At 61.2% G+C, this 18,641-nt stretch overlaps 1 protein-coding gene across 2 annotated transcripts in view; it reads right to left on the minus strand.

Annotated features, from left to right (window-relative positions):
- Positions 1–191: 191 nt before the first annotated feature.
- The window catches only part of LOC139578784 (SH2B adapter protein 1-like), an 82,761-nt gene continuing 64,311 nt past the window's right edge, over positions 192–18,641 (minus strand). For both annotated transcript variants that reach the window (XM_071406799.1, XM_071406800.1), the window contains exon 10: positions 192–1,875. In XM_071406799.1, coding sequence (XP_071262900.1) covers positions 1,854–1,875 — 22 coding nt within the window. In that variant the 3' untranslated portion in view covers positions 192–1,853. The remainder of the gene's footprint in view (positions 1,876–18,641) is intronic.

Here is an 18,641-nt window from a genome sequence, read left to right on the forward strand (position 1 = left end):
GCCAAACTCCGCCTATTTCTAAAATGTATCTTCTTAAAATCTGATTTTAACCTTAACCACAATGCTAACCTTATGCCTAACCTTAAATTATGACCAAAACGCGAATTTTTGTTTTGATGAATTTTTATGACATAGCCATTTGACTTTGTGGCAACTAGCGACAACCCAAAGCTGCAAGAATTACTGTAACATTCCTTTACATCCTTCCCCTTTATTCAGTAAGAAACAATAACAGTGAACCAAAGCAACAACACACTAGGCCATAATGTTTCAGTATAATTATATTATATCATATCATCAAATTCAATGTAGTACCTGAAACTAACCACACAGGTTGGGACAAAACCCTGCCCACCGTCAACACAAGGTCCCAGCAAAAGAGAGCGCGAGAGACAGACAGAGACAGAAAGGCACAAATAGAGTTCAAAATTTGAAAAGGATGAACAGGGGCATGGGGTAAGATGTGTAAAAGATGATTACAAGGATCTGAGTAGAGGACAAACAAGAAGTAAAGGTATAAACAAAGAGAGGAAGGAGGGAGATACAAAGATAATGAAAGATAGAGGCACTGAACTGAATGGCAAACAGACGGACATGGCTACACAACCAAGGCACAGGTTGAAGGAGTATGACAGAGGTGATAACACAAAAAGGCACGAGTAGAAAAATGCCCCTCCCCCCCCCCCCCTTATGTTTTTCTTATATTCTATTTCTGCACATTAAAATGAAATTAGGATGAGGTCCAGGAGGAGAGGACTGTATGAGCGTGAGGGAAAGACTGAGTATGAGGCTTAGCAATATAAAAAAAGGCACAAACAAATTTCAACTGAAATAATCGGATGGGGGCAGGAACAAGTGTTACGCATTACATGGAGTTAACAACATACAATAAAAGGCATTTTAAAAACAAAATAAAATTAATACTATTAATTCCGACCATCATTATTTCCATTATCATTATTGTTAATCGTATCATTATTATTATCAATAATAAAGTATTTATCTGAATATATATTCGCTCTCTCTCTACCTCTGGCCACTTCTCTACCATTAAAGAAAACCAGAAAATGAGGAGAGAAAAAGAGAGTGAGGTTGAAAAAGTGACTGAGGTATATGTATCCTGCTTGCCAGTTCTAGCCTAGTCTCTTTGCCACCTAGTAAGTATATGGTTGTCCTCCATCTCCACCTCTGTGAAAGTGTACTGTTGGCCAGTAGAAAGTCTGCAGGATATTGAGGTATGGTACTACTGGGTTCAGAGGATCTCTCTCTCTCACTACCTACATCCATGAATTGATTCAAAAGTCTACAAAAAGCGTACCAAGAGTTGTACCGGCAAAAAAGCTTATCTCGCTAAACATTAGTGTACCTATATTTAGTGTTGTAAGGTGCTCCCATCCCTCTCTCTTCTCTTTCACCCATTTTCTCTTTCTCTCCATCTTGCCGAATCTCCCAGAATGCTTGTGTTTTAATAGTGTTAGTACGTCCTTCTAACCCCCTCCCCTCACAGTCCCGTAATAAAATACAAATACTGGTTATGAATGGCTATGACTCCCACCTCCTCCACTCTCCCTTTCGCACAAACACCCCCCCTCCCTCCTCAGAAGAAGGAGTACTGGTTGTCAATGGCTCTTGTCCTCCCTCCTTCCCGCTCTTCGCCCTCCACCCCCTCCAGTTGGCGGAGAGGAGCTTCTCTCTCCTCCCAGTCCTCCACTCATTCTCCTGCACCTCCTCCTGTAGTTGCTGCAGTTCCTCCTCCACCTCCCAGCTCTGTCTCATTCCCTCGTTCCTGGGGTGGGGTTGGGAGTGGCGGCCGGCCGGGGGGCAGGGGTGGTGGAGGAGGAGGCTGGGGAGGGCTACGGGGTTTGCTGGTCAAGTCTGTTGGGAGGAAAGAACAGCCAAGAGAGAAAAGCAGAGAAAGAAAGAGTGGAAAAAGGTGTAAATAAAGGAGGGGTGGGCAGGGTGGGGGACAAGATGAAGGTGAAATTTCCAGAGAGTGAGCGGTGAGAAGAGGAGGAAGAGGGGGAGAGACAGAGTGAGAGTCATGGCCGCAACGTCTGTGTGACAGGTCCATGTGAGTCATGGAATCAGTCGAGACAAACACACTGTGCATGCACATACACACACACCTTGTTCACATCTATTAAATACATATCATATAAAGCACAAAACAACGCATCGTCTGAAAATGTTCTATGAAGATTCTACATGACCCTAAACTTTTTAGCAGATACAACATTCTATAGCAGAGGTGGTCTCTCAAGTCATTGCTCCAGGAGTGAGCTGTGTTCTCAAAAATACTCTATGGTGGGTCCAGTTCAAGATAAGGTTAGTGCAGACTAGGTCTCTCGCTCTATGTCTCTCTCTCTGGCTCTAGGTCTCTCTCTATCCCGCTCCACTACGTCTCCCTCTCTCTCTCGCTCTCCACTTCGTTTCCCTATCGCGCTCCACTACGGCTCCCTCTCTCTCGCTCTACTACGTCTCCCTCTCTCTCGCTCTAATACGTCTCCCTCTCTCTCGCGCTCTACTACGTCTCCCTCGCGCTCTACTACGTCTCCCTCTCACTCGCGCTCTACTACGTCTCCCTCTCACTCGCGCTCCACTACGTCTCCCCCTCTCTCCACTACGTCTCCCACTCTCTCTCTCTCTCCACTACGTCTACCTCTCTCTCTCTCTCTCCACTACGTCTCCCTCTCTTTCTCTCACGCTCCACTACGTCTCCCTCTCCCTCTCTCGCGCTCCACCACGTCTCTCTCTCACTCGCGCTCTACTACGTCTCCCTCTCCCGCTGTAATACGTCTCCCTCTCTCGCTCCACTACGTCTCCCTCTCTCTCGCTCCACTACGTCTCCCTCTCTCTCGCTCCACTACGTCTCCCTCTCTCTCGCTCCACTACGTCTCCCTCTCTCTCGCTCCACTACGTCTCCCTCTCTCTCGCTCCACTACGTCTCCCTCTCTCTCTCTCGCTCCACTACGTCTCCCTCTCTCTCGCTCCACTACGTCTCCCTCTCTCTCGCTCCACTACGTCTCCCTCTCTCTCGCTCCACTACGTCTCCCTCTCTCTCGCGCCACTACGTCTCCCCCTCTCGCGCTCTACAACGTCTCCCCCTCTCGCGCTCTACAACGTCTCCCCCTCTCGCGCTCTACAACGTCTCCCCCTCTCGCGCTCTACAACGTCTCCCCCTCTCGCGCTCTACAACGTCTCCCCCTCTCGCGCTCTACAACGTCTCCCCCTCTCGCGCTCTACAACGTCTCCCCCTCTCGCGCTCCGCCACGTCTCCCCCTCTCTCTCTCCCGCGCTCTGCCACGTCTCTCTCTCTCGTGCTGAACCACGTCTCCCCCTCTCTCGCGCTCCGCCACGTCTCCCCCTCTCTCGCGCTTGCCACGTCTCCCTCTCTCTCTCTCCCACTCCGCCACGTCTCCCTCTCTCTCTTTCCTAAGCTCTGCCACGTCTCCCTCTCTCTCTCACGCGCTCTGCCACATCTCCCAAGCTCTCTTTCGCTCTCCGCCACGTCTCTCTCGCTCTAAGCCACGTCTCCCTCTCTCTCTACCACGACTCCCTCTCTCTCGCGCTCTACCACGTCTCTAACGAACCGCCACGTCTCTCTCTCTCTCTAGCGCTCCGCCACGTCTCCCACACTCGCGCTCCGCCACGTCTCCCACACTCGCGCTCCGCCACGTCTCCCACACTCTCGCACCGCCACGTCTCCCACACTCGCGCTCCGCCACGTCTCCCACACTCGCGCTCCGCCACGTCTCCCCCTCCTGCGCTCCACCACGTATCCCCATCCCGCGCTCCGCCACGTCTTCCTCTCTCTCTCCGCCACGTCTCCCTCTCTCTCTCTCGCGCTCGCTCCACCACGTCTCCCTCTCTCTCGCTCCACCACGTCTCCCTCTATCTCTCTCTCCACCACGTCTTCCTCGATCTCTCGCTCCACTACGTCTCCCTCTCTCTCGCTCCACTTCGTCTCCCTCTCTCTCGCTCCACTACGTCTCCCTCTCTCTCGCTCCACTACGTCTCCTTCTCTCTCGCTCCACTACGTCTCCCTCTCTCTCGCTCCACTACGTCTCCCTCTCTCTCGCGCCACTACGTCTCCCTCTCTCTCGCGCCACTACGTCTCCCTCTCTCTCGCGCCACTACGTCTCCCTCTCTCTCGCGCCACTACGTCTCCCTCTCTCTCTTGCGCTCTAATACGTCTCCCACTCGGGCTCCTCTACGTCTCCCACTCACGCTCTACCACATCTCCCTCCCTCTCCCTCTCTCTCTCGCGCTCCGCCACGTCTCCCTCTCGCTCCGCCACGTCACCCTCTCTCTCGCTCCACTACGTCTCCCTCTCTCTCGCTCCACTACGTCTCCCTCTCTCTCGCTCCACTACGTCTCCCTCTCTCTCGCTCCACTACGTCCCCCTCTCTCGCGCTCCGCCACGTCTCCCACACTCGCGCACCGCCACGTCTCCCACACTCGCGCACCGCCACGTCTCCCACACTCGCGCACCGCCACGTCTCCCACACTCGCGCTCCGGCACGTCTCCCACACTCGCGCTCCGCCACGTCTCCCACACTCGCGCTCCGCCACGTCTCCCCCTCCTGCGCTCCACCACGTATCCCCCTCCCGCGCTCCGCCACGTCTTCCTCTCTCTCTCCGCCACATCTCCCTCTCTCTCTCTCGCGCTCGCTCCACCACGTCTCCCTCTCTCTCGCTCCACCACGTCTCCCTCTATCTCTCTCTCCACCACGTCTTCCTCGATCTCTCGCTCCACTACGTCTCCCTCTCTCTCGCTCCACTACGTCTCCCTCTCTCTCGCTCCACTACGTCTCCCTCTCTCTCGCTCCACTACGTCTCCCTCTCTCTCGCTCCACTACGTCTCCCTCTCTCTCGCTCCACTACGTCTCCCTCTCTCTCGCTCCACTTAGTCTCCCTCTCTCTCGCTCCACTACGTCTCCCTCTCTCTCGCTCCACTACGTCTCCCTCTCTCTCGCTCCACTACGTCTCCCTCTCTCTCGCTCCACTACGTCTCCCTCTCTCTCGCTCCACTACGTCTCCCTCTCTCTCGCTCCACTAGGTCTCCCTCTCTCTCGCGCCACTACGTCTCCCTCTCTCTCGCGCCACTACGTCTCCCTCTCTCTCGCGCCACTACGTCTCCCTCTCTCTCGCGCCACTACGTCTCCCTCTCTCTCTTGCGCTCTAATACGTCTCCCACTCGGGCTCCTCTACGTCTCCCACTCGCGCTCTACCACATCTCCCTCCCTCTCCCTCTCCGTCTCCCTCTCTCTCTCTCTCTCGCGCTCCGCCACGTCTCCCTCTCGCTCCGCCACGTCACCCTCTCTCTCGCTCCACTACGTCTCCCTCTCTCTCGCTCCACTACGTCTCCCTCTCTCTCGCTCCACTACGTCTCCCTCTCTCTCGCTCCACTACGTCTCCCTCTCTCTCGCTCCACTACGTCCCCCTCTCTCGCGCTCCGCCACGTCTCCCACACTCGCGCACCGCCACGTCTCCCACACTCGCGCACCGCCACGTCTCCCACACTCGCGCACCGCCACGTCTCCCACACTCGCACCGCCACGTCTCCCACACTCGCGCTCCGCCACGTCTCCCACACTCGCGCTCCGCCACGTCTCCCACACTCGCGCTCCGCCACGTCTCCCCCTCCCGCGCTCCGCCACGTCTTCCTCTCCCTCTCTCTCTCTCGCGCTCGCTCCACCACGTCTCCCTCTCTCTCGCTCCACCACGTCTCCCTCTATCTCTCTCTCCACCACGTCTTCCTTGATCTCTCGCTCCACTACGTCTCCCTCTCTCTCGCTCCACTACGTCTCCCTCTCTCTCGCTCCACTACGTCTCCCTCTCTCTCGCTCCACTACGTCTCCCTCTCTCTCGCTCCACTACGTCTCCCTCTCTCTCGCTCCACTACGTCTCCCTCTCTCTCGCTCCACTACGTCTCCCTCTCTCTCGCTCCACTACGTCTCCCTCTCTCTCGCTCCACTACGTCTCCCTCTCTCTCGCTCCACTACGTCTCCCTCTCTCTCGCTCCACTACGTCTCCCTCTCTCTCGCGCCACTACGTCTCCCTCTCTCTCGCGCCACTACGTCTCCCTCTCTCTCGCGCCACTACGTCTCCCTCTCTCTCGCGCCACTACGTCTCCCTCTCTCTCTTGCGCTCTAATACGTCTCCCACTCGGGCTCCTCTACGTCTCCCACTCGCGCTCTACCACATCTCCCTCCCTCTCACGCTCCGCTACGTCTCCCTCTCTCGCTCTCTCTCGCGCTCCGCCACGTCTCCCTCTCTCTCTCGCTCCGCCACCCTCTCTCTCGCTCCACTACGTCTCCCTCTCTCTCGCTCCACTACGTCTCCCTCTCTCTCGCTCCACTACGTCCCCCTCTCTCGCGCTCCGCCACGTCTCCCCCTCTCTCGCGCTTGCCACGTCTCCCCCTCTCTCGCGCTTGCCACGTCTCCCTCTCTCTCTCTCCCACTCCGCCACGTCTCCCTCTCTCTCTTTCCTAAGCTCTGCCACGTCTCCCTCTCTCTCTCACGCGCTCTGCCACATCTCCCAAGCTCTCTTTCGCTCTCCGCCACGTCTCTCTCGCTCTAAGCCACGTCTCCCTCTCTCTCTACCACGACTCCCTCTCTCTCGCGCTCTACCACGTCTCTAACGAACCGCCACGTCTCTCTCTCTCTCTAGCGCTCCGCCACGTCTCCCACACTCGCGCTCCGCCACGTCTCCCACACTCGCGCTCCGCCACGTCTCCCACACTCGCGCACCGCCACGTCTCCCACACTCGCGCACCGCCACGTCTCCCACACTCGCGCACCGCCACGTCTCCCACACTCGCGCTCCGCCACGTCTCCCACACTCGCGCTCCGCCACGTCTCCCCCTCCTGCGCTCCACCACGTATCCCCATCCCGCGCTCCGCCACGTCTTCCTCTCTCTCTCCGCCACGTCTCCCTCTCTCTCTCTCGCGCTCGCTCCACCACGTCTCCCTCTCTCTCGCTCCACCACGTCTCCCTCTATCTCTCTCTCCACCACGTCTTCCTCGATCTCTCGCTCCACTACGTCTCCCTCTCTCTCGCTCCACTTCGTCTCCCTCTCTCTCGCTCCACTACGTCTCCCTCTCTCTCGCTCCACTACGTCTCCCTCTCTCTCGCTCCACTACGTCTCCCTCTCTCTCGCTCCACTACGTCTCCCTCTCTCTCGCGCCACTACGTCTCCCTCTCTCTCGCGCCACTACGTCTCCCTCTCTCTCGCGCCACTACGTCTCCCTCTCTCTCGCGCCACTACGTCTCCCTCTCTCTCTTGCGCTCTAATACGTCTCCCACTCGGGCTCCTCTACGTCTCCCACTCACGCTCTACCACATCTCCCTCCCTCTCCCTCTCCGTCTCCCTCTCTCTCTCGCGCTCCGCCACGTCTCCCTCTCGCTCCGCCACGTCACCCTCTCTCTCGCTCCACTACGTCTCCCTCTCTCTCGCTCCACTACGTCTCCCTCTCTCTCGCTCCACTACGTCTCCCTCTCTCTCGCTCCACTACGTCCCCCTCTCTCGCGCTCCGCCACGTCTCCCACACTCGCGCACCGCCACGTCTCCCACACTCGCGCACCGCCACGTCTCCCACACTCGCGCACCGCCACGTCTCCCACACTCGCGCACCGCCACGTCTCCCACACTCGCGCTCCGCCACGTCTCCCACACTCGCGCTCCGCCACGTCTCCCACACTCGCGCTCCGCCACGTCTTCCTCTCTCTCTCCGCCACGTCTCCCTCTCTCTCTCTCGCGCTCGCTCCACCACGTCTCCCTCTCTCTCGCTCCACCACGTCTCCCTCTATCTCTCTCTCCACCACGTCTTCCTCGATCTCTCGCTCCACTACGTCTCCCTCTCTCTCGCTCCACTACGTCTCCCTCTCTCTCGCGCCACTACGTCTCCCTCTCTCTCGCGCCACTACGTCTCCCTCTCTCTCGCGCCACTACGTCTCCCTCTCTCTCGCGCCACTACGTCTCCCTCTCTCTCTTGCGCTCTAATACGTCTCCCACTCGGGCTCCTCTACGTCTCCCACTCACGCTCTACCACATCTCCCTCCCTCTCCCTCTCTCTCTCGCGCTCCGCCACGTCTCCCTCTCGCTCCGCCACGTCACCCTCTCTCTCGCTCCACTACGTCTCCCTCTCTCTCGCTCCACTACGTCTCCCTCTCTCTCGCTCCACTACGTCTCCCTCTCTCTCGCTCCACTACGTCCCCCTCTCTCGCGCTCCGCCACGTCTCCCACACTCGCGCACCGCCACGTCTCCCACACTCGCGCACCGCCACGTCTCCCACACTCGCGCACCGCCACGTCTCCCACACTCGCGCTCCGGCACGTCTCCCACACTCGCGCTCCGCCACGTCTCCCACACTCGCGCTCCGCCACGTCTCCCCCTCCTGCGCTCCACCACGTATCCCCCTCCCGCGCTCCGCCACGTCTTCCTCTCTCTCTCCGCCACATCTCCCTCTCTCTCTCTCGCGCTCGCTCCACCACGTCTCCCTCTCTCTCGCTCCACCACGTCTCCCTCTATCTCTCTCTCCACCACGTCTTCCTCGATCTCTCGCTCCACTACGTCTCCCTCTCTCTCGCTCCACTACGTCTCCCTCTCTCTCGCTCCACTACGTCTCCCTCTCTCTCGCTCCACTACGTCTCCCTCTCTCTCGCTCCACTACGTCTCCCTCTCTCTCGCTCCACTTAGTCTCCCTCTCTCTCGCTCCACTACGTCTCCCTCTCTCTCGCTCCACTACGTCTCCCTCTCTCTCGCTCCACTACGTCTCCCTCTCTCTCGCTCCACTACGTCTCCCTCTCTCTCGCTCCACTACGTCTCCCTCTCTCTCGCTCCACTACGTCTCCCTCTCTCTCGCGCCACTACGTCTCCCTCTCTCTCGCGCCACTACGTCTCCCTCTCTCTCGCGCCACTACGTCTCCCTCTCTCTCGCGCCACTACGTCTCCCTCTCTCTCTTGCGCTCTAATACGTCTCCCACTCGGGCTCCTCTACGTCTCCCACTCGCGCTCTACCACATCTCCCTCCCTCTCACGCTCCGCTACGTCTCCCTCTCTCGCTCTCTCTCGCGCTCCGCCACGTCTCCCTCTCTCTCTCGCTCCGCCACGTCACCCTCTCTCTCGCTCCACTACGTCTCCCTCTCTCTCGCTCCACTACGTCTCCCTCTCTCTCGCTCCACTACGTCTCCCTCTCTCTCGCTCCACTACGTCTCCCTCTCTCTCGCTCCACTACGTCTCCCTCTCTCTCGCTCCACTACGTCTCCCTCTCTCTCGCTCCACTACGTCCCCCTCTCTCGCGCTCCGCCACGTCTCCCCCTCTCTCGCGCTTGCCACGTCTCCCCCTCTCTAGCGCTTGCCACGTCTCCCTCTCTCTCTCTCCCACTCCGCCACGTCTCCCTCTCTCTCTTTCCTAAGCTCTGCCACGTCTCCCTCTCTCTCTCACGCGCTCTGCCACATCTCCCAAGCTCTCTTTCGCTCTCCGCCACGTCTCTCTCGCTCTAAGCCACGTCTCCCTCTCTCTCTACCACGACTCCCTCTCTCTCGCGCTCTACCACGTCTCTAACGAACCGCCACGTCTCTCTCTCTCTAGCGCTCCGCCACGTCTCCCACTCGCGCTCCGCCACGTCTCCCACACTCGCGCTCCGCCACGTCTCCCACACTCGCGCTCCGCCACGTCTCCCACACTCGCGCACCGCCACGTCTCCCACACTCGCGCACCGCCACGTCTCCCACACTCGCGCTCCGCCACGTCTCCCACACTCGCGCTCCGCCACGTCTCCCCCTCCTGCGCTCCGCCACGTATCCCCATCCCGCGCTCCGCCACGTCTTCCTCTCTCTCTCCGCCACGTCTCCCTCTCTCTCTCTCGCGCTCGCTCCACCACGTCTCCCTCTCTCTCGCTCCACCACGTCTCCCTCTATCTCTCTCTCCACCACGTCTTCCTTGATCTCTCGCTCCACTACGTCTCCCTCTCTCTCGCTCCACTACGTCTCCCTCTCTCTCGCGCCACTACGTCTCCCTCTCTCTCGCGCCACTACGTCTCCCTCTCTCTCGCGCCACTACGTCTCCCTCTCTCTCGCGCCACTACGTCTCCCTCTCTCTCTTGCGCTCTAATACGTCTCCCACTCGGGCTCCTCTACGTCTCCCACTCACGCTCTACCACATCTCCCTCCCTCTCCCTCTCCGTCTCCCTCTCTCTCTCTCTCTCGCGCTCCGCCACGTCTCCCTCTCGCTCCGCCACGTCACCCTCTCTCTCGCTCCACTACGTCTCCCTCTCTCTCGCTCCACTACGTCTCCCTCTCTCTCGCTCCACTACGTCTCCCTCTCTCTCGCTCCACTACGTCTCCCTCTCTCTCGCTCCACTACGTCCCCCTCTCTCGCGCTCCGCCACGTCTCCCACACTCGCGCACCGCCACGTCTCCCACACTCGCGCACCGCCACGTCTCCCACACTCGCGCACCGCCACGTCTCCCACACTCGCACCGCCACGTCTCCCACACTCGCGCTCCGCCACGTCTCCCACACTCGCGCTCCGCCACGTCTCCCACACTCGCGCTCCGCCACGTCTCCCCCTCCCGCGCTCCGCCACGTCTTCCTCTCCCTCTCTCTCTCTCGCGCTCGCTCCACCACGTCTCCCTCTCTCTCGCTCCACCACGTCTCCCTCTATCTCTCTCTCCACCACGTCTTCCTTGATCTCTCGCTCCACTACGTCTCCCTCTCTCTCGCTCCACTACGTCTCCCTCTCTCTCGCTCCACTACGTCTCCCTCTCTCTCGCTCCACTACGTCTCCCTCTCTCTCGCTCCACTACGTCTCCCTCTCTCTCGCTCCACTACGTCTCCCTCTCTCTCGCTCCACTACGTCTCCCTCTCTCTCGCTCCACTACGTCTCCCTCTCTCTCGCTCCACTACGTCTCCCTCTCTCTCGCTCCACTACGTCTCCCTCTCTCTCGCTCCACTACGTCTCCCTCTCTCTCGCGCCACTACGTCTCCCTCTCTCTCGCGCCACTACGTCTCCCTCTCTCTCGCGCCACTACGTCTCCCTCTCTCTCGCGCCACTACGTCTCCCTCTCTCTCTTGCGCTCTAATACGTCTCCCACTCGGGCTCCTCTACGTCTCCCACTCGCGCTCTACCACATCTCCCTCCCTCTCACGCTCCGCTACGTCTCCCTCTCTCGCTCTCTCTCGCGCTCCGCCACGTCTCCCTCTCTCTCTCGCTCCGCCACCCTCTCTCTCGCTCCACTACGTCTCCCTCTCTCTCGCTCCACTACGTCTCCCTCTCTCTCGCTCCACTACGTCCCCCTCTCTCGCGCTCCGCCACGTCTCCCCCTCTCTCGCGCTTGCCACGTCTCCCCCTCTCTCGCGCTTGCCACGTCTCCCTCTCTCTCTCTCCCACTCCGCCACGTCTCCCTCTCTCTCTTTCCTAAGCTCTGCCACGTCTCCCTCTCTCTCTCACGCGCTCTGCCACATCTCCCAAGCTCTCTTTCGCTCTCCGCCACGTCTCTCTCGCTCTAAGCCACGTCTCCCTCTCTCTCTACCACGACTCCCTCTCTCTCGCGCTCTACCACGTCTCTAACGAACCGCCACGTCTCTCTCTCTCTCTAGCGCTCCGCCACGTCTCCCACACTCGCGCTCCGCCACGTCTCCCACACTCGCGCTCCGCCACGTCTCCCACACTCGCGCACCGCCACGTCTCCCACACTCGCGCACCGCCACGTCTCCCACACTCGCGCACCGCCACGTCTCCCACACTCGCGCTCCGCCACGTCTCCCACACTCGCGCTCCGCCACGTCTCCCCCTCCTGCGCTCCACCACGTATCCCCATCCCGCGCTCCGCCACGTCTTCCTCTCTCTCTCCGCCACGTCTCCCTCTCTCTCTCTCGCGCTCGCTCCACCACGTCTCCCTCTCTCTCGCTCCACCACGTCTCCCTCTATCTCTCTCTCCACCACGTCTTCCTCGATCTCTCGCTCCACTACGTCTCCCTCTCTCTCGCTCCACTTCGTCTCCCTCTCTCTCGCTCCACTACGTCTCCCTCTCTCTCGCTCCACTACGTCTCCCTCTCTCTCGCTCCACTACGTCTCCCTCTCTCTCGCTCCACTACGTCTCCCTCTCTCTCGCGCCACTACGTCTCCCTCTCTCTCGCGCCACTACGTCTCCCTCTCTCTCGCGCCACTACGTCTCCCTCTCTCTCGCGCCACTACGTCTCCCTCTCTCTCTTGCGCTCTAATACGTCTCCCACTCGGGCTCCTCTACGTCTCCCACTCACGCTCTACCACATCTCCCTCCCTCTCCCTCTCCGTCTCCCTCTCTCTCTCGCGCTCCGCCACGTCTCCCTCTCGCTCCGCCACGTCACCCTCTCTCTCGCTCCACTACGTCTCCCTCTCTCTCGCTCCACTACGTCTCCCTCTCTCTCGCTCCACTACGTCTCCCTCTCTCTCGCTCCACTACGTCCCCCTCTCTCGCGCTCCGCCACGTCTCCCACACTCGCGCACCGCCACGTCTCCCACACTCGCGCACCGCCACGTCTCCCACACTCGCGCACCGCCACGTCTCCCACACTCGCGCACCGCCACGTCTCCCACACTCGCGCTCCGCCACGTCTCCCACACTCGCGCTCCGCCACGTCTCCCACACTCGCGCTCCGCCACGTCTCCCCCTCCTGCGCTCCACCACGTATCCCCCTCCCGCGCTCCGCCACGTCTTCCTCTCTCTCTCCGCCACGTCTCCCTCTCTCTCTCTCGCGCTCGCTCCACCACGTCTCCCTCTCTCTCGCTCCACCACGTCTCCCTCTATCTCTCTCTCCACCACGTCTTCCTCGATCTCTCGCTCCACTACGTCTCCCTCTCTCTCGCTCCACTACATCTCCCTCTCTCTCGCTCCACTACGTCTCCCTCTCTCTCGCTCCACTACGTCTCCCTCTCTCTCGCTCCACTACGTCTCCCTCTCTCTCGCTCCACTACGTCTCCCTCTCTCTCGCTCCACTACGTCTCCCTCTCTCTCGCTCCACTTAGTCTCCCTCTCTCTCGCTCCACTACGTCTCCCTCTCTCTCGCTCCACTACGTCTCCCTCTCTCTCGCTCCACTACGTCTCCCTCTCTCTCGCTCCACTACGTCTCCCTCTCTCTCGCTCCACTACGTCTCCCTCTCTCTCGCTCCACTACGTCTCCCTCTCTCTCGCTCCACTACGTCTCCCTCTCTCTCGCGCCACTACGTCTCCCTCTCTCTCGCGCCACTACGTCTCCCTCTCTCTCGCGCCACTACGTCTCCCTCTCTCTCGCGCCACTACGTCTCCCTCTCTCTCTTGCGCTCTAATACGTCTCCCACTCGGGCTCCTCTACGTCTCCCACTCGCGCTCTACCACATCTCCCTCCCTCTCACGCTCCGCTACGTCTCCCTCTCTCGCTCTCTCTCGCGCTCCGCCACGTCTCCCTCTATCTCTCGCTCCGCCACGTCACCCTCTCTCTCGCTCCACTACGTCTCCCTCTCTCTCGCTCCACTACGTCTCCCTCTCTCTCGCTCCACTACGTCTCCCTCTCTCTCGCTCCACTACGTCTCCCTCTCTCTCGCTCCACTACGTCTCCCTCTCTCTCGCTCCACTACGTCCCCCTCTCTCGCGCTCCGCCACGTCTCCCCCTCTCTCGCGCTTGCCACGTCTCCCCCTCTCTCGCGCTTGCCACGTCTCCCTCTCTCTCTCTCCCACTCCGCCACGTCTCCCTCTCTCTCTCTCCCACTCCGCCACGTCTCCCTCTCTCTCTTTCCTAAGCTCTGCCACGTCTCCCTCTCTCTCTCACGCGCTCTGCCACATCTCCCAAGCTCTCTTTCGCTCTCCGCCACGTCTCTCTCGCTCTAAGCCACGTCTCCCTCTCTCTCTACCACGACTCCCTCTCTCTCGCGCTCTACCACGTCTCTAACGAACCGCCACGTCTCTCTCTCTCTAGCGCTCCGCCACGTCTCCCACTCGCGCTCCGCCACGTCTCCCACACTCGCGCTCCGCCACGTCTCCCACACTCGCGCTCCGCCACGTCTCCCACACTCGCGCACCGCCACGTCTCCCACACTCGCGCACCGCCACGTCTCCCACACTCGCGCACCGCCACGTCTCCCACACTCGCGCTCCGCCACGTCTCCCACACTCGCGCTCCGCCACGTCTCCCCCTCCTGCGCTCCACCACGTATCCCCATCCCGCGCTCCGCCACGTCTTCCTCTCTCTCTCCGCCACGTCTCCCTCTCTCTCTCTCGCGCTCGCTCCACCACGTCTCCCTCTCTCTCGCTCCACCACGTCTCCCTCTATCTCTCTCTCCACCACGTCTTCCTTGATCTCTCGCTCCACTACGTCCCCCTCTCTCGCGCTCCGCCACGTCTCCCACACTCGCGCACCGCCACGTCTCCCACACTCGCGCACCGCCACGTCTCCCACACTCGCGCACCGCCACGTCTCCCACACTCGCGCTCCGCCACGTCTCCCACACTCGCGCTCCGCCACGTCTCCCACACTCGCGCTCCGCCACGTCTCCCCCTCCTGCGCTCCACCACGTATCCCCCTCCCGCGCTCCGCCACGTCTTCCTCTCTCTCTCCGCCACGTCTCCCTCTCTCTCTCTCGCGCTCGCTCCACCACGTCTCCCTCTCTCTCGCTCCACCACGTCTCCCTCTATCTCTCTCTCCACCACGTCTTCCTCGATCTCTCGCTCCACTACGTCTCCCTCTCTCTCGCTCCACTACGTCTCCCTCTCTCTCGCTCCACTACGTCTCCCTCTCTCTCGCTCCACTACGTCTCCCTCTCTCTCGCTCCACTACGTCTCCCTCTCTCTCGCTCCACTACGTCTCCCTCTCTCTCGCTCCACTTAGTCTCCCTCTCTCTCGCTCCACTACGTCTCCCTCTCTCTCGCTCCACTACGTCTCCCTCTCTCTCGCGCCACTACGTCTCCCTCTCTCTCGCGCCACTACGTCTCCCTCTCTCTCGCGCCACTACGTCTCCCTCTCTCTCGCGCCACTACGTCTCCCTCTCTCTCTTGCGCTCTAATACGTCTCCCACTCGGGCTCCTCTACGTCTCCCACTCACGCTCTACCACATCTCCCTCCCTCTCCCTCTCCGTCTCCCTCTCTCTCTCTCTCTCTCGCTCCACTACGTCTCCCTCTCTCTCGCTCCACTACGTCTCCCTCTCTCTCGCTCCACTACGTCTCCCTCTCTCTCGCTCCACTACGTCTCCCTCTCTCTCGCTCCACTACGTCTCCCTCTCTCTCGCTCCACTACGTCTCCCTCTCTCTCGCTCCACTACGTCTCCCTCTCTCTCGCTCCACTACGTCCCCCTCTCTCGCGCTCCGCCACGTCTCCCCCTCTCTCGCGCTTGCCACGTCTCCCCCTCTCTCGCGCTTGCCACGTCTCCCTCTCTCTCTCTCCCACTCCGCCACGTCTCCCTCTCTCTCTCTCCCACTCCGCCACGTCTCCCTCTCTCTCTTTCCTAAGCTCTGCCACGTCTCCCTCTCTCTCTCACGCGCTCTGCCACATCTCCCAAGCTCTCTTTCGCTCTCCGCCACGTCTCTCTCGCTCTAAGCCACGTCTCCCTCTCTCTCTACCACGACTCCCTCTCTCTCGCGCTCTACCACGTCTCTAACGAACCGCCACGTCTCTCTCTCTCTAGCGCTCCGCCACGTCTCCCACTCGCGCTCCGCCACGTCTCCCACACTCGCGCTCCGCCACGTCTCCCACACTCGCGCTCCGCCACGTCTCCCACACTCGCGCACCGCCACGTCTCCCACACTCGCGCACCGCCACGTCTCCCACACTCGCGCACCGCCACGTCTCCCACACTCGCGCTCCGCCACGTCTCCCACACTCGCGCTCCGCCACGTCTCCCCCTCCTGCGCTCCACCACGTATCCCCATCCCGCGCTCCGCCACGTCTTCCTCTCTCTCTCCGCCACGTCTCCCTCTCTCTCTCTCGCGCTCGCTCCACCACGTCTCCCTCTCTCTCGCTCCACCACGTCTCCCTCTATCTCTCTCTCCACCACGTCTTCCTTGATCTCTCGCTCCACTACGTCCCCCTCTCTCGCGCTCCGCCACGTCTCCCACACTCGCGCACCGCCACGTCTCCCACACTCGCGCACCGCCACGTCTCCCACACTCGCGCACCGCCACGTCTCCCACACTCGCGCTCCGCCACGTCTCCCACACTCGCGCTCCGCCACGTCTCCCACACTCGCGCTCCGCCACGTCTCCCCCTCCTGCGCTCCACCACGTATCCCCCTCCCGCGCTCCGCCACGTCTTCCTCTCTCTCTCCGCCACGTCTCCCTCTCTCTCTCTCGCGCTCGCTCCACCACGTCTCCCTCTCTCTCGCTCCACCACGTCTCCCTCTATCTCTCTCTCCACCACGTCTTCCTCGATCTCTCGCTCCACTACGTCTCCCTCTCTCTCGCTCCACTACGTCTCCCTCTCTCTCGCTCCACTACGTCTCCCTCTCTCTCGCTCCACTACGTCTCCCTCTCTCTCGCTCCACTACGTCTCCCTCTCTCTCGCTCCACTTAGTCTCCCTCTCTCTCGCTCCACTACGTCTCCCTCTCTCTCGCTCCACTACGTCTCCCTCTCTCTCGCTCCACTACGTCTCCCTCTCTCTCGCGCCACTACGTCTCCCTCTCTCTCGCGCCACTACGTCTCCCTCTCTCTCGCGCCACTACGTCTCCCTCTCTCTCGCGCCACTACGTCTCCCTCTCTCTCTTGCGCTCTAATACGTCTCCCACTCGGGCTCCTCTACGTCTCCCACTCACGCTCTACCACATCTCCCTCCCTCTCCCTCTCCGTCTCCCTCTCTCTCTCTCTCTCGCGCTCCGCCACGTCTCCCTCTCGCTCCGCCACGTCACCCTCTCTCTCGCTCCACTACGTCTCCCTCTCTCTCGCTCCACTACGTCTCCCTCTCTCTCGCTCCACTACGTCTCCCTCTCTCTCGCTCCACTACGTCTCCCTCTCTCTCGCTCCACTACGTCCCCCTCTCTCGCGCTCCGCCACGTCTCCCACACTCGCGCACCGCCACGTCTCCCACACTCGCGCACCGCCACGTCTCCCACACTCGCGCACCGCCACGTCTCCCACACTCGCGCTCCGCCACGTCTCCCACACTCGCGCTCCGCCACGTCTCCCACACTCGCGCTCCGCCACGTCTCCCACACTCGCGCTCCGCCACGTCTCCCCCTCCCGCGCTCCGCCACGTCTTCCTCTCTCTCTCCGCCACGTCTCCCTCTCTCTCTCTCGCGCTCGCTCCACCACGTCTCCCTCTCTCTCGCTCCACCACGTCTCCCTCTATCTCTCTCTCCACCACGTCTTCCTTGATCTCTCGCTCCACTACGTCTCCCTCTCTCTCGCTCCACTACGTCTCCCTCTCTCTCGCTCCACTACGTCTCCCTCTCTCTCGCTCCACTACGTCTCCCTCTCTCTCGCTCCACTACGTCTCCCTCTCTCTCGCTCCACTACGTCTCCCTCTCTCTCGCTCCACTACGTCTCCCTCTCTCTCGCTCCACTACGTCTCCCTCTCTCTCGCTCCACTACGTCTCCCTCTCTCTCGCTCCACTACGTCTCCCTCTCTCTCGCTCCACTACGTCTCCCTCTCTCTCGCGCCACTACGTCTCCCTCTCTCTCGCGCCACTACGTCTCCCTCTCTCTCTTGCGCTCTAATACGTCTCCCACTCGGGCTCCTCTACGTCTCCCACTCGCGCTCTACCACATCTCCCTCCCTCTCACGCTCCGCTACGTCTCCCTCTCTCGCTCTCTCTCGCGCTCCGCCACGTCTCCCTCTCTCTCTCGCTCCGCCACGTCACCCCCTCTCTCGCGCTCCGCCACGTCTCCCCCTCTCTCGCGCTTGCCACGTCTCCCCCTCTCTCGCGCTTGCCACGTCTCCCTCTCTCTCTCTCCCACTCCGCCACGTCTCCCTCTCTCTCTTTCCTAAGCTCTGCCACGTCTCCCTCTCTCTCTCACGCGCTCTGCCACATCTCCCAAGCTCTCTTTCGCTCTCCGCCACGTCTCTCTCGCTCTAAGCCACGTCTCCCTCTCTCTCTACCACGACTCCCTCTCTCTCGCGCTCTACCACGTCTCTAACGAACCGCCACGTCTCTCTCTCTCTCTAGCGCTCCGCCACGTCTCCCACACTCGCGCTCCGCCACGTCTCCCACACTCGCGCTCCGCCACGTCTCCCACACTCGCGCACCGCCACGTCTCCCACACTCGCGCACCGCCACGTCTCCCACACTCGCGCACCGCCACGTCTCCCACACTCGCGCTCCGCCACGTCTCCCACACTCGCGCTCCGCCACGTCTCCCCCTCCTGCGCTCCACCACGTATCCCCATCCCGCGCTCCGCCACGTCTTCCTCTCTCTCTCCGCCACGTCTCCCTCTCTCTCTCTCGCGCTCGCTCCACCACGTCTCCCTCTCTCTCGCTCCACCACGTCTCCCTCTATCTCTCTCTCCACCACGTCTTCCTCGATCTCTCGCTCCACTACGTCTCCCTCTCTCTCGCTCCACTTCGTCTCCCTCTCTCTCGCTCCACTACGTCTCCCTCTCTCTCGCTCCACTACGTCTCCCTCTCTCTCGCTCCACTACGTCTCCCTCTCTCTCGCTCCACTACGTCTCCCTCTCTCTCGCGCCACTAC

The sequence above is a fragment of the Salvelinus alpinus genome, chromosome 6 (genome assembly GCF_045679555.1).
Source record: "Salvelinus alpinus chromosome 6, SLU_Salpinus.1, whole genome shotgun sequence".
Taxonomy (NCBI): Eukaryota; Metazoa; Chordata; class Actinopteri; order Salmoniformes; family Salmonidae; genus Salvelinus; species Salvelinus alpinus.